The 16,650-nt window shown below is 44.6% G+C and overlaps 1 protein-coding gene across 1 annotated transcript in view; it reads left to right on the top strand.

Moving 5' to 3' along the window:
* The window catches only part of pitpnm3 (PITPNM family member 3), a gene marked incomplete at both ends in the record, with an annotated part of 106,681 nt that overhangs the window by 86,601 nt on the left and 3,430 nt on the right, over nt 1-16,650 (top strand). Inside the window, 3 exons of the mRNA XM_080525234.1 lie at nt 12,144-12,338; nt 12,579-12,727; nt 14,068-14,184. Of these exons, the coding sequence (XP_080381360.1) occupies nt 12,144-12,338; nt 12,579-12,727; nt 14,068-14,184 (461 nt within the window). The remainder of the gene's footprint in view (nt 1-12,143; nt 12,339-12,578; nt 12,728-14,067; nt 14,185-16,650) is intronic.

Genomic DNA, 16,650 nt, shown 5'->3' with positions numbered 1-16,650 from the left:
CTGCCAGGCGTCCCCAACCCACTGTTCGTACACCGCTCCCACAGCAAAGTCAGAGGCGTCCGTGGTGAGAGCAGTGGGTGCCGAGGGCGAGGGGTGGGCCAACATGGCAGCGCGGGCCAGGGCCGCCTTGGTGTCCTGAAAGGCTTTGACACGCTCCGCCGTCCAGTCCACCGGCTGCTTCAGAGTCTTGCCATCTGGGCATCGTACAGAGGCCGCAGGATGTGAGCGATGTGGTGGAGGAAGCGATAGTAGAAGGTTACCATCCCGATGAACCCCTTGAGCTCGCTGATTGTGCTGGGGCGCGGGAAAGCAGCGACAGCTTCCACCTTCGAGGGGAGGGGGGTCACCCCCTCTGCGGAGACCCGGTGCCCGAGAAAGTCGATGGTGTTCCGTCCGAACTCACACTTCGCCGGATTGACAATCAGCCCATGTTGGCTGAGCCGTGTGAAAAGGGCCCGGAGGTGGGACAGGTGCTCCTCCTCCGTGGTGCTTGCGACGAGGATGTCATCCAAGTAGACGAAGAGGAATGGTAGGTCCCGGAGCACCGAGTGCATGAGGCGTTGGAAGGTCTGCGCCGCGTTCTTCAGGCCGAACGGCATCCGCAGAAACTCGAAGAGTCCAAATGGCGTGATTACGGCCGTCTTAGGGACGTCCTCGGGGTGCACCGGCACCTGATGGTACCCCCGTACCAGGTCCACTTTGGAGAAGAAGCGTTTGCCTGCCAGGTTCGCTGAAAAGTCCTGGACATGTGGGACCGGGTAGCGGTCAGGCTTGGACGCGTCGTTGAGGCGGCGGTAGTCCCCACATGGGCGCCACCCGCCGTCTGACTTAGGGACGATGTGCAGGGGAGACGCCCAGGGGCTGCTCGAGCGCCGAACGATGCCCACCTGCTCCATATGCGCAAACTCCGCCCTGGCGATGGCCAGCTTCTCCGGGTTGAGGCGCCTGGCCCTGGCGTGGAGGGGAGGCCCCTCGGTCTCGATGTGGTGCTCCACTCCGTGTTTCACCGTGGGCGCGGAGAAGGTGGGCTTGGTAAGGTCGGGGAATTCGGCGAGCAGCCGAAGGTACTGGTCACTTTCGGCGAGCGTATTGGACCACCCGCTGTAGACCGCCTCCCCCTGCGTACAGGCGAAGGAAGCGAAAGTCTGTGAGTTGACCAGGCGCCTGTTCCCCACGTCCACCAACAGGTTGTGGGCGCACAGAAAATCCGCACCAAGGAGGGGAAATGTGACAGCCGCTATGACAAAATCCCACGAAAAGCATTGCCCTCCGAAGCACACGTCCACCGCCCTAGTGCCATAAGAGCAGATAGGTGTGCCGTCCGCGCCTGCCAACTGCGGACCACGCTCCTCCTTCGCCACATCCGATCTCTCTGCCGGAATGATGCTCCACTGGGCACCTGTGTCACAAAGGAAACTGCGACCAGAGGCGGTGTCTTGTATGAAGAGCAGCCTGTTGGTGACGCCAGCGCTCAGGGCCACTACTGAGTGCCGGCCCCGCCGTTTCCCGTCGGTCCGAAGGTGCAGGGTGAGCGGCACCGTTTGGCCTTGGCGCCAAAAGTGGCGTGGTAGAAACAATGGCCCGCAGCGTTACCCTGCTGGCCAGAAGGTCTGGCGTCATCCTTCGCTCTCCTGCGACGGTCGGGTGGCGGGGCGGCCGCGGGAGCGAGCAGGTCGGGGGACCGTTGAGGCATGGCCAAGACGAACCGGTCCGCCTCCCTGGCCAGGGCGCGGGGCTCCATGATGGCGGTGTTGGCCAGCGCCATCCTAACTTGAGCTGGCAATGTGCGCATGAACAGCTCTGTGAAGAGGATCATGGGGTCTTCTGTACCGAGCAGGTTTAGCATCCTCTCCATGCGCGCAGAAGGCCTCTCGTCACCCAAGTCCGACATGGCAAATAGGCGACGCACCCTCTCCGCAGTGGACAGTTCAAATGTCTCTAGAAGCAGGGCCTTGAGGCGCTCATATTTGTTCGTCGTCGGGGGAGCAGACAAAAAACCTACCACTCGAGCTGCGGTGGAGCTGCCCAACATTGCCACAGCATGGTTGTACCGGTCGTCGTCGTCATCGATGTCACTTTTGTTGAAATGTGCCTCTACAATAGCAAACCATGCAGCAGGCGTTGAGTCCCAGAACTCTGGTAGCTTGAGAGTGGGAGTGTGCGCACCACGCGTTACCCTGACAGGGGATGGTGATGGCTGCCGCTGGTTTGAACGTCTTCCTCGCCCGGACATTTTGCAGGATTGTAATGTTCGTTCGCTGGTTTTTGTACACAATTACGTTAACAAAAATCCACGTCGGGGTCACCAGTGTAGTGCCGGAGGAAAAAGGAAAGACGTAGGCAACGTAATGATAACTGTTTAATCAAAATAACAACTTGTACTCTCAGTACAGGACCAGAAAATAGATCACCAAAACTGTTGTGTCTAAACATGAAGTTGCAACGTTAATAATCCTCCCCTCTGCCCCTAGTGCCAGAACTGGTTCCCTCCCACTACACAACCAACAGTAAGAGGAGAACATGAACCCATAATGTAGTCACTACACCATCGCAATTCGTTTTTCATTTCACCGATTTGAATCAATGGCGGCTGGTGATAAAAATTGTGGGTGGGGCACAGGTTATGGGGGCATGCTCCACGGGGAAGAATATCAACTTTAAAATCTGGATTTACAGTCGATTTTAGCATGAGAATATATATATAACTGAATTATTTTTATATATAACTTATTAAAGGGCAAACTGCAAACACAACAAAAATATGATGCACAACAACTGACAAATCAACTGGAATAGTCTTTGTTAGCAGAGTAGACCTAATGTTAACAGAATGGACTTATACCCTTTGTCTATCTGTGCCGCGGTAAGGTGAATAATTCTAGCAGTACTGTCCAGACAGTTGTCTTGTTTAGCCATTCAACTAGGCATTATTTATTCAATGGAGAAAGACATGGAACACAATGCAATTGTGATAATAAATGTGTTCTTTGTTACTTCTTTAATTAAATTAAAGTGTACCTTTCTATTATCATACAATATTTCCTTGAACATGTAAACTCTAATCATACAGTTGTCTTTCTATTAGTTGTCTCTGTCATACTGAACTGTTTGTTATCATCCTGAACCAGGGGCGGACTGGGATCAAAAAACAGCCCTGGCATTTGCGACACAACAGCCCTATTTCCAAACGCAACATCAACACGGATTGTTAACATAAAAAGCTTGAGATAACCAGACTGACTAGAATCGAATGTAGACATTTGGAACACAAATGTAACACACACACGCACACGCAACTGACACACTACAATCGCTGATGAATTCAGAGTGCCGACAACAATCCACACAACGTTATTGAGAGCATAGTATAACCAGTAGTATGCTATAAGGCACATTCAGGACAAATAGGCCAGACCAAAACATGAGAAACAATGCCAACTGCTAAATTCTGAAATCAAACTCACAACAAGTAGGCTAATTCTTTAGATCTTATATTGAACTCCATTTCCCAAGCATAGCCCCTACCTAGTGGGGGCCCCTGGGCTTGAGTCATTGTTCGGGCCCCTACCTACACCAAGAAAGGTTAGAAGTCATAAGGAAACATGTTTATTGACTGGGCAACACAGTGTAAATACAGTACTAGCCTGACCTTGGTCATGTGAACCAGCTTCATAAAATAAACCAGAAACACTCATTCTGCAGTCTGCACGTTTTATTCTGATATTAACCAGCTTGTTAACATTCAATTTGTCACATTGTATACCCACAAACCATATTACTGTGTTGACGCAACTTCAGGGGAGTGTGTTCATTTTCTGCTGTGCACCGCTCCCCTCTTTCACTTTCCCATAGTCATGCTCCCTCCGGACTCTTCAGAAGCAACACTGAGTCATCTAATAAAGTAACACTATTTAGGAGCAGTAACTAGTCTGCAGACTTCAACCATACTCAACTATCATCACTTCTATTCAACACATGGACAACGCATTATTGGATAACGTTTACGTTAGCCCAATATTGCTAGCTTATAGCAAGGAGTCTGGCTATTTAGATGGTAGACTCGCCAGCCAATGAGGGGGCTCTTCACGAGTGCTTCGCCAACCAATCAGGTAGCGGTATTGCTCTACCATCCCCTACCATCCTAGGTTCCGCAAATTCGCGGCCCGGGCATCGGTATAATATGTTTTGGGCCGCGGTCTGCTGAAATAAGTTATTTTCAATGAAAATCACCAGAGACAAAATTACAAATAATATATATATATATATACAGTATATTTAAAAAAAAGATAATACATTCTGAGCAGCCCAGAGTCTCGCGGCCCTCCTGGCCTTTGCCAGGCATGCCCGGTGGCCAGTCCGCCACTGTCCTGAACTATCTCTGTTGCTCACCTCACCTCAGTTCTGTCTCTATTGCTCTCTTCTCCTGTTGTCTGTCTCTCTGTTGCTCTCCTCTCCTGTTGTCTGTCCGAATATCGGTTGTTAAGTCGCGACGTGTTTCCGGGTCCAAAGTTGGCTGAGGCGCTGTCTTCGAAATGCCGAAATAATATTAATAATAAATTATATTTATATAGCGCTTTTCCGAGGCTCAAATACCCTGACAATATGGGGAAAACGGGAAAGTGCTGTGTCCCTTGTTGTATGAATAGATCCGAGTCTAAAAAACGATTAAACTGTCATTCTACCGCTGTAGTACACTGGTATTCTGGTGCGGAGAATTTCTGGTTTGGATCCGGAAATTGCAAAACGTCACGTTTGACGTCAGACTTAACAACCGGATATTCAGGGCTCTCAAGTCTCACGCATTTTTAAATGTGTACTACCCCTAGTGGTAGTGGCCCTAGGCTGCAGCCTAGGTAAGCCTATAATCTGCGCATGCTCGAGGCGCATTTTTTTCGCCACGACCGAGAAATAGGAGACAGCCAATTGGAGCGCTGCTACAGCTCACGTGTAAGCCAAAAGTATTTGCAGTGCCATAGACTGCCATAGACTGCCCCGACTCCTCCCCTATGTATTTTCACAGTGAATTTTACACACACACAGATAAAATGTTTATTGTATTGGAGGATTTTTAATGAATGCTGATAGGCGCCGACAGAATATCAGCCGCATTTTATGAATAAACAATGTTTATTTAACAAAATATTTTACAAGTACCAACTAGGAAGTGGGGCTGCGTTGGAAGGTGGGGGCGGCGCCCTAGCGCCCTCTATTGGCCAGCCACCACTGATTTGAATCGTCTCATCGATAATTAACTGTCTCCCGATGCATTGTTACATCTCTACGTTACACCGCCCTAAACAAAGTAACAGTTTATATTGTACGTACTGTGGCCTTTTGTTATCATGTATGATGGACATCTGTGGCACCTTCCCCCATGACCATAAAAAGAACAGTAACAGTAACTGTTGATCCTCCCTGACCACCACGGCCATGCTGTATTAGCTGCACCTGGTTCCCCATCATGCCTAGCAGTGTGGCCTTGAATCAGTATCCAGCAGTGTCCTCACAGACCGAGGGAATTAGACTGACAGCGTGGAGATGCCTCCCATGCTTTGTTTAAACTCCTAGAGTAAAAGGTCACAGCAGCAGCATATAAAGGGTTAACCTCCCACAGATAGACTGCATAATTAAAGTAAACTCTGCCACCTGCCACCTTCGATGTGCGCATACAGAGAGGCATAGCTACAGAGATACACACACACACACACACACACACACACGTTGCTCCCTTTCACACGGCATTGTCGGGTTGCACGACCTACTTGAATCATGCATTCATCTCGATGCAGAACTGGAACGAGACAGGCGCGCGAGACTGCCATATACTATATATATATATATATATATATATATATATATATATATATATATATATATATATATCTGCCATATAGCATACCTCCGCTTTATATTGAAAAATATACGTTCCAGCATGTCAACTCATGCTTACCATCACCAAGTTCGCTCGCCAACTAAAGCACTTACCGTTGACATAAACATACTATACTAGTCCAAAAGCACAGTATGGGAGAACTTGGTGATGGTAAGCATAATACAAGTTAACTCAATTAGACATATGTGACGCGATGTGGTGGAATGATCATTGGAGGGGGCAAAGTAATTTTTCTGTTTTTACATATGCTTAAACTACAGATTGTAAGCTTTCAAATGATGTGTCATACATAGAAATTGGGAAAAATTTGAAGACGACATGAGTATTTGAAACTTGTTAACCCTGAAAACTAAATCCTGAGAAAACGGCCTTCAAAGATTTTTGACTTTTTCACACCTTCACACAGGCAGGTAATGGGCGGTAACAATAGCTGGTTAACCCCACCCCCAACCACTCCCCCTCTAGATTGACAGCTATCAGCTGTCAATACCTGTCAGTGTTAGTCACTGGGTCAGACAGCTATAGTTATACAGCTATAACATTATTACCTAGCAAGGTATTACCTAAGCTAATTACCCAGCGTATTATTATTTATGGTTGTTGTAACTGTTATTGTTACTGTGTTTTAATGATACAAAAAAGTCTTCAATCAGAATCTGAATTTATTTTACAGTACACAAGAATAAAAATATTTCGCTTTGGTTCTTCAACAAGGTACATAGTCACAATAATAAGTAATAAAGTGATAAGTATAAGTGATGGTAGTCGCACTACAGCAGAACAATAGTGCGACAAGCTGTGCAAAGTACAATCAGTGTGCAAACATTAGTGTTAGTCACTGGGTCAGATAGACTTTTCAAAGAGAAGTTTACAGTACCGGTACTTAGCTAGCTATTGCTAACATTATCACCTAGCAATGTTATTACTGTAGCTAATTAGCCAGCTTATTATTATGGAGGCATTAAGAGTAATTTGCTGATGTCTTGTGCTGGAAATAGTGTAGTGCTCAGTAGTCAATGTCCAGCCTTATAGTTCAGTTTCAAGTACAAGTATAGTTGGAACTGAGGGCAACAACTGAGAACATACAACAGACTATACACAGGTAAGCATGCAAGGTCTGTGAATTCACTATCAATAGATAATAAATCATGACACAGTTAAAAATGCTGTATCTATGCCCAACTGTTCTTGTTATTCAACAACATATTGCCAGTGAGTTGTTGAGCTGCTGTGTCTGGTCGGGTGGGGGGCATCAAAGCTGCAACAGAAGGAAGATAGTAATAGTACATTAAAATATTGCCTACAGTTACTGGCACTCCATATTCATAAAATACTACCATACCATGTTCATAAAATAGCTAGCCTAATACATGACAATGATAATTACCATTAAGTGCTCAGAGTAGTGTGTTTGGCATTAGCCAACTAGCGGCTAGCTCGTTCATAACAAAGAAAGGAACACATGTTTTTAAACTTTTAACATTTCTGTAATCTATTACACTTGACATGTTACAGTATTCCAGTATTACACACTGAACATGAGTCTTACACACAACTTTTACAACGTAGACATACTAACCGTACTTACAACGTAGACAGAATACCGAGCTACAACAATGCTGCTAGCATGCTAATAGACAAAGGTTCAGCTTGCAGACTGAACTGGTTTCAGTTAGTTGCTAGTGGGTAATAATAAAGACATGTCTAAATACACGAACACACTGGTTTCAACTAGTAACTAACAACTAACTTAACTAACAAATTCGCTATGTACATAAAATAGAAGATCTTACCTTACGAGTCTTAGTGCAGTGAACAAACAAGCACGAGTGCTTCTCGTAGCCAAATCGATCGACCAATGAGAAAAAACCTGGAACCAGTTTATCCACTCCCACAAGGGATGATTTCCCGGGAGAAATCAGGCTGAAAATACGCTTATTTTTTTGATTAAGTACACGTATTTAACTATCGTAAAACTGCTCGAAAAAATAACGAGTGGGTAGTTCAAAACCTTAACTTGTGTCTGATGACAAAAAAACGAAATCAGATTTTTTTTTGCTCAGAAAAAGTTTGAACGCTTTTTTCAAGCCTTTCCCGTTTGCGCCTCCATAGCAAAGCGATGACGTCATGTCACATATTGCTATGAGCTCTGCGCTGCGGGCTCTCTCCCTGCTGACTGGTGTGAGTGCACTGCTCCGTAATGCGTAATCACAACATTTACATTTGATAAGTAAGTAAGCTAGCTAAGTAAAGGCCCTCACATAGTCGAGCGGACAGTACGCGGACAGTACGCGTTTTTTGCGCTACTCAAAAGATTTGGTTTTGGCAATACATTTATCTCTTGGATTCAATTACTGTACACCTCCCCCAAAGCTAGCATTTGCACCAACAACTTTAGGTCCGCCTATTTCCCCTTAGCACGAGGAACAAGGCAAGGGTGCCCCATGTCTCCACTTCAATTTGCGCTAGCAATTGAGCCACTCTCCATCTCCCTCAGGACCTCACAGCTCTTCCGAGGTGTGTTACGTGGGGATGCAGAATACAGGGTCTCTCTATACGCGGACGATTTACTTCTATACATATCTAACCCTGTCTCTGCTGTCCCCCATATACTCTCAATCCTTCAGAGCTTTGGCGGTTTTTCCGGGTACAAACTGAACTATAGAAAAAGTGAATTCTATCCTATCAACAATAGTGCTAAGCAAATCACACAAGCGGAACTACCATTTAATATCTCAGTATGGAAACTTTTCGAACCTCTTTGAGAATAATTTTTTTTGTAGTTTCGAGATGATATGTACTAAATATAACTTGCCCCGGAGTAATCTCTTTCGTTATTTTCAGATCAGAGACTTTGTGAAAACCCAATACCCCTCTTACCCCGAAGTGCCACACAATCAACCCTGGGAAAATCTTATGGCGTTCACACCAGGTCAAAAAGGCCTTATCTCAAATATATACCACTCTCTCACTTGTCTCGACACACACTCTCTAACCAAAAATAGGAACAAATGTGAAACTGAACTCAATGAAAACTTCACTGACGAGTGGTGGGATGGAGCGATAGGCCGCATTAACACCTCAACCTCTTGTGCCAGATTAGGCCTTATTCAATTCAAAGTCTTCCATAGGCTTCACTTTTGCAAATCTAAACTCGCAGCAATATATCCTGATGTAGAGGACAAGTGTGAACGATGTGCTTTATCCCCAGCCAATCTTACCCATATGTTTTGGTCATGCCCTAGGCTGGTAAACCTTCTGGACTACTATCTTTAAGATACTGACAGAGGTTTTTTCTGTTAATCTCGAACCCTCACCCCAGATAGCCATATTTGGAGTTCCATTAGATTTCAGTCTCCTAACCACCAAGGATTCTAATATAGTAGCATTTACTACACTGCTAGCAAGGCGTAGAATTTTACTAGGATGGAAATCTCCAACTCCTCCTTCGATAGCCATGTGGCTTACAGACATAATGCACTTCCTAAAGTTAGAAAAGATTAAGTTCACGCTTAGAGGTTCAACGAAAAAAATCCACTTGCACTGGCAACCGTTCATTACATATTTTGAGAACCTGACAGCACTTCCTACAAACTGATACTTTTGTAACCAAGCAGTTTGTTGTCTGCCTTGGCCTCTGAGACCATGACGTTTCCAAATAAAACTGACACTAACTTACCTATGACTTACCTATATTGTAGCTCATGATCTGACGCCTGAATATGATTTATGTAAGCAGCAATCTCCTACTACATAATTTATACAACCTAGCAGAATTCCTTATGATATTATTTCCCCCACATTTTTTCCTACATTTTAATGTTATTTTTTTTTTTTTACATGTATATGTATGTATGTATGTATGTATGAATATATTTTTAAAATATAATTTCTTATATATATATATTTATTTATTTTTTTACTTTTTTTTACTACCATACAGATATTAGTTTTTTTATCTACTCACTAAATTGTTGGTAACATTTCCCTGGTCAGTCGCGTTCACACACAAGGAAATTGCATGGAATCTACTGGGAAGGCTTGTAGGTGTGAAAGGGGTTTTTGTTTAGCATTCGAATGCAGGGAGCTCATTTTAACATCTCTGCTCCCATTATCCACTGCGGCTCCCTGAACCCCTTGTTACCACATGAGAACCATCTGCTGCACATGATAGATTTCCAGATCTTTGTGCCATGGCCACTTAATGATTGTCCACTCACCAATCCACTGGTTCAGTGTGGAAAGGGCCAGATCAACCGGGAATGTCTGCCCGCCCTCGACATCTGTGGCTCCTTGTGATTCATGGCTCAGTGTGTCACAGGCACAAACGCACACACACACACACATGAATGCGCGCACACACACACACACACACACACACACACACACACACACACACACACACACTCACACATATAGACACATGCCTGCACACATACACACGCAGACAAACACACTATACTATAAATGGAAATGGAATTGGTATGACATGTTTTCCGCCCAGTCTCTTTCTTTTTGTCTCCTCCTTCACTTACTGTGGCCTCCCTCCTTGTGCACTATTGTTATTGTCGATGACAGTTGTTGGTGATTAATGTTGCTGGGGAATTGATTGCAACAATGTGGATGTGCTCAGATAGTCTCTCAGGTGTTAATTATAATCCACACCACATCCTCTGCACTATGGCTCAAATCAGTCCTGAGCCAAAGCGTTGCTACAGTTAGAGTGGATTATACCTCAGAATGAAATTGAATTAATTGACACAACAGAGGAAAGAATACGAAATACTGCATGCTAATGGGTATAATATGGCAATTGAAGGGATACTAATGTGTGGGCGAATATGATAATATGTTTAAAACTAACCCTAACCCTCACCTTTTTTTATTATAAGATTGATTTATTTCATGGTTATTCAATAAAAAAAGGGTGCCCTTGCATGTTGTTTACACTTTTACAGGAAATAATGTGGGATTAGCCAGTTAGCCTCAGACCTCTCCGCCCCCCCTAATAAACACCCTAATGTACATTACATTACCTTCCTTTCTCGAGCACTGTGACTGCCGATTGGCACTTGTTATTATCGATGGTTTTACTTATGACTGATGTATAGTTGATGCTTATTTAGATAAGTCATCGCTTTGGATGAAATTATTTAGAGTTATCGGGGAGACACATTGCCCTTGTTGCCCGTCTTTCTCTCTTCATCTGAGATTGAGAATCAAGGACCCCAATTGAAATAAGCCAGTGGCTTTCTTGGGTTTTTATCCTGTTAGTTGACCTTGTATGTAATATGTACTTTCATGTACCTACTTCTGCAAATCTTCTAATAAAGTTTTCAATCAATCAATCAATCAATCAATCTCCATTGAGCTCGAGTGTGTGGTTGTTTGTTTACCTTGGGGAGAGGTGAAAGGGAGAGTTGAAAGGGCGTTAAGCCTTTGATAATGATTTTCTCACAGCTCCTGGAGGTGTCATCTATTGTGTCACCGCTATTGATTTGTTTTGTCTTTAGTCACAGTGCCTTATTATTGTACACCAAGACCTAATTAAAGGGACGAGTCACTCGTTTGACCCTATTACATTTGGTTTTAGATAATACTCTATCTCCCATGTTGACGATAGACCCACGTAGTTTAGACATTAGGATGTATGAAAGACTCATGAGATGGTTTCAAACATGACATGGTGTGTTGTTACAACAGTAAATCAAGAGTCTCTGATAGGGTGAGATAATAAACTCCTTGAGCTCAGCCATGAGCAAACATATTCAACATAAGCATTAAAAAGTATCGAGACACCACTGCCGTAGAGCTTGTACCCAAGCATGTTTTAAGTCTCTTTCTTCAAATGTAAGTGTCAAAATAGTGAACCCTCCTTTTAACTCACGCGTTTTGTGTGGAATCAAGATCTGAGGCTTTAATTCTTCCTATGAATAATAATAATTTTGTTTTTTTAATCTGACGAAAAGAAAAAATGTAAGAAGAAAATTCTGATGTATTAAAATATGTGTGAGGAATGTTGACCGTGTCTTTTCCTTCTGCAACAGAGATGCTTATCCTCCAAGGTCTTTGGTTTCCCTCAAACGAAGAGCACGTCATGACTCATTAGGCTAGACGCCAATGCATGTTACATCCTATTAGACAGTCTAAGAACATTGATTTACATCAATACATCCCATCCCATCACCCCACCCCCCATGCTCTCTCTCTCTCATTCTCTCTCTCATTCTCTCTCTCTCTCTGTCTCCAGCTGACGGTATTCACAGCCACCCTGACGTGTTTTCGGAGGGAGGGCCTAGTCCTGGGGGTTTGGTGCTGCACCCCCCCTCTGAAACAGACAGCAGCGAGAAGGGGGGCGGTGGAGGACGCAAGGCCAGTGTGACCAGTGTGGACAGTGAGACATCAGTCTGTTCGGTCGGCCGACTGGCCAACACCATTGCCAACAGTGAGTGGGAGAGAGATGTAGAGAGAGATACAGATACTGGAGAGAGAGAGAGAGAGAGAGAGAGAGAGAGAGAAATACATAGATACTGTAGAGAGAGAGAGAGAAAGGAGAGGGTGGCCCATTAGCTCTCAAACCAAAAGGGCACTTTGAGGCTATGCTTTGTACACATTATTTACTAAATTATCGACGACAGACACATCCCTCAGGAGATATTTGTGTGTGTGTGTTTATCTATCTCAGTCTCCAGTAGCTGGTGGGGTTCTAAGCGGTTGGACTATGCTCTGTACTGTCCGGATGTCCTGACCTCCTTCCCCACCATCGCTCTGCCTCACCTCTTCCACGCCTCCTACTGGGAGTCCACAGATGTCGCCTCCTTCGTGCTCCGACAGGTAAGCAAGTTCAACCAGCGGGGATCGAACCTTAGGTTTCAAGTACGCAAAGTCCAATCATATACAGTACCATAAGACCAAGAGGACCTCCTCGTGGTCCAAGGGCGACATTTTGGCTGTCAGTAAATCTCAGACAGGGCTTATCACCTCCGCTACCCAACCCTAGCTCCTCTTATAGCTATTGCGCTAGTGTGTGTGTGTGTGTGTGTGTGTGTGTGTGTGTGTGTGTGTGTGTGTGTGTGTGTACTGAATATAATGCTGTTGGCTGGCAGGCTTTTATGTGGCTGACGTGAGGGGAATGAGAAAGGAAATAAGAAGTGTGTGACGACATTCAGCTGTGGCGTGAAGCTAATAAACCTACTGATCGTTATCTTGCATCAGTGGGTGTGAGCAGAAATCAATATCATATCATGGGAATGGATACCCAGGGCCGGCGCCAACATGCTCAGCAGAAGGACATTGGATTTACGCGGGGGGGGTGGCACACATATTTTACAATCACATCTATAACTGTGAATGGGCTCTCGAACATCAACCAATCAGCATAAGCTTCAGTGCCTACAGTATGAGCTTCGATAACAAAACCACTCGATTTTTCATAATTCAACAGAAGCGCAGTGACATGTTGAGGGGATATTACATGTGGATATTAAGTGTTTTCGAGAGGTCATGGGGATCTGGTTGGGGGGGGGCATTGCCTCTTCCTGATGCTCCCCTTGGAGCCAGCCCTATGGATACCTATGGACATTATGGTCCACATAGGGTCAGCATTTACATACTTAACTATAAAACGACTACTATATTAAAAAAGTTCAGTTTTTCAAGACATCTTTGAAACTACTACATCTTTGAATCATTAGCCAATCATTAGCCCTGTTGATACTGCACAGCCTGGGTACCCATTGAATGGTCTCAAGTTCAAAAGCATTTTCATGTAGTCCAGGACCTGGACATCCTCCAGGACCTCATTAACCCTGAATCTTCTGACCAACAAGGTCCTGGTAGCAACTGTGGCTGACAATGCCTCTAGATAATGACAGAACTCATTCCATTCTCTTTTGAAATATGAAAGAGCATTAGATGATGAATTTCATTTAATTATTATTTTGTCTCTGTCGTGTGTGTGTGTGTGTGTGTGCGTACGTGCGTGTGTGCGTACGTGTGTGCGTGTGTATCCCATTAGGATAATGTGCATCAGGTGTTGAAATGTGTCATGGATTAGTCACGCTGTGTGCTGTCGGGTTGAGTGGACCGGGTGGGTAGTGGAATTAATGATAGATAAGCTGTTTCTGTGTGTGTGTGTGTGCGTGTGTGCGTGCGTGTGTGTGTGTTTGTGGCAGCTCATGCAATGCGAAAGTGCGAAGACCCAGGAAGCTGACAGCTTGGACTCAGCCCCCTTCTCCCCCTCAAGCCCACGAGAGAAATGGCTACGCAGGAGGACACACGTCAAGCTCAGGGTGAGAACACCAGCATTACTGACTCAGTCGAGTGACAATGGACGTGTCCAATTGCATTGTCGATATCACTTAGGCCACATTGTGTGTATTGTACAGTATGTGCATTGCAGACTGGACCCTGTTGATCGCAAGCCGGAGAGCATGGGCAGTAATGCTTCAGTAATGGAGTTAGGAAGTCATATTCTGTTAATAGAAAATGAAATGCCTAATGAATATTTGATCATAGCGCTCGGACAGAAATCCGCTCAAGATATTTAACAAGGTCTCGATCATTGAATCTCATTCAGAAACAATGTGATGAAGACTCATAGGCATTGCTGCCTACACACGCACACACGCACACACACACACACACACACAGTCACACACACACACACACACACACACACACACAGTCACACCTTCACAAACATATGCTCTATGCAATTTCTGATGCGATAGCCATGGTTTGGTTCTGTAGAACTAAAAATACCATCATTGAATAGTGATATACAATAGGCGGGTGCAATCTTTTTTGCAATAGTCAGAGTGAGTGGACTGATTCTTGTACGCCTAAAATACACCCACTGTTTCACCTTGGATCATTGACGCTAGCACAACAACACAATTACCTGACTCTCTGCCCGACTCCACCATGAGAGACTGACCATGCTGCCAACAAGGTCACAAGTCTATTTCTGCGCCGTGCTTTCATCTCTGGTCTTTTCAAAGAAAGTAATTCAACAATAGCAGTCTTTTTCGAGCTACATGTTCTGTGGACCAAGGTTACATAGTTATATTTAAAGGAATGGACTCAAATATATGATTTATTTTTATGCTGTCTCTTACATTCTCTGCTACAACCTTGTGATATGTGTCTTAATGCATACTGCATACTTGCACACACAGAGACACACACACACACACACACACACACACACACCATGACCTGAATATGATATCTGGAGCCTTACCGTTTTGCCAGCCCTCTGCTGCAGTGTATTCACTAATGCTGGCACTGCTAGCTCATTCACTGGGTTGTGGTACTATTCACACTGGCTTGCCATCCGTGGCCATCCTAGTGAGGGGTCCTTTGTTACTGATGGAGTGGGGCCACTGCTGTGTATGTGTGTGCGTGCGTGCGTGCGTGCGTACGTGCGTGCGTGCGTGTGTGCTACTATAACCAGCCAAATGGGGGTGTGCCTGCCACTCTAAATCATCCCCTCCTCCCAGCGTCTCTGCGTTGAACCCACCCGATGATACAGTTATGTTCTGCTAGTCTCATAAGCCAGCCATTTAAGCAGTGAAATTCTGCTGTGAACTAGCAGGGAAATGTGACCAGATATTAGACTAAATCTGGCCTTTAAGTCACAGCAGTGGTAATTTTGCAGGCTTGTGAGTGTGTGTGTGTGTGTGTGTGTGTGTGTGTGTGTGTGTGTGTGTGTGTGTGTGTGTGTAATTGCGTGCGTGTGTGTGAGTGTGTCTGTGTGGGCTGCCAATGATCCAGCATGACCTGGTTCTGGCAATGATTCATTATTGACTAACGTAATCAATATGCAAATAGCGTAACATCTGGAAATGTTTAACGGATTAATTTGATGACAAATCCTCTAAATCAGGTTCATTATCCAATGTGGTCCAACAATGTATGATGCTGGGGGATGTCATATGACGTCAGCCTTTCACTGTGTGAAAATTACTAACTCTAAATGATGAGAGGGTGAACACCCACTCAATATCAACACATTAGTGGTAGAGTCAGCTGACTCAACTGTCTTGTTGAGGGCTATGTATGATGCTACATAGCATATTACATCGTTTCTGGACATATTTGAGATGGTTGTTCATGTACAGTGAAGTCCAGTTGTAAAGACTAGGGTATATGATATGGATATGTATTCATCAATAATAAAAAAACATGTCAAATGTATTTATCAGATGCTTTCAGTCCTCAAAGATGGCCTGTGTGTCAATATGAGTCCATGTCCCATGTTAATGGTTGTGTTGTGTGCGATCCCACTTCAACACCAAATTAATGAGAAAGATTGGCACACCTCTTGATCTCATTTGGTGGCAATCATTTCCATTCATTTGAGGTTGAGAAAACAAATACTGTACATGTAGCTGCATTTACCAGTGGTGCAGGACATGGACTCACATTGACATTAGACGACCTTTGAAGTCTGAAAGCATCTGACAGACTTTGATTTTGGAGTGTAATGTCCCTTTAATGTACCAAAGCAACCACCAAAGCCTTATCGTTAACCCCTCCGAACATTCCTCACAGTAGCCGTAAGTCAAAACCATCCCCAATGCCTCTTGTTCAAGGCTGCTTTGTACTAATGGAACTCTACCTGTCTCATGTATCAGGAGTCGGAACATAATCGGCAAACGCCAAACTTCACTGCTTAACAGACCATTAAAATCCACACACCTCAGCAGAGAGGAACGAGTGGAGACTACATGGAGATTTGACACCCTCTTTTG

The sequence above is a fragment of the Nansenia antarctica genome (assembly GCF_963989245.1).
Source record: "Nansenia antarctica genome assembly, chromosome: 3".
Lineage (NCBI taxonomy): Eukaryota > Metazoa > Chordata > Actinopteri > Argentiniformes > Microstomatidae > Nansenia > Nansenia antarctica.
The sequence above is the reverse complement of the archived record's forward strand: the minus strand, read 5'-3'. Positions and strand labels throughout refer to the sequence as shown.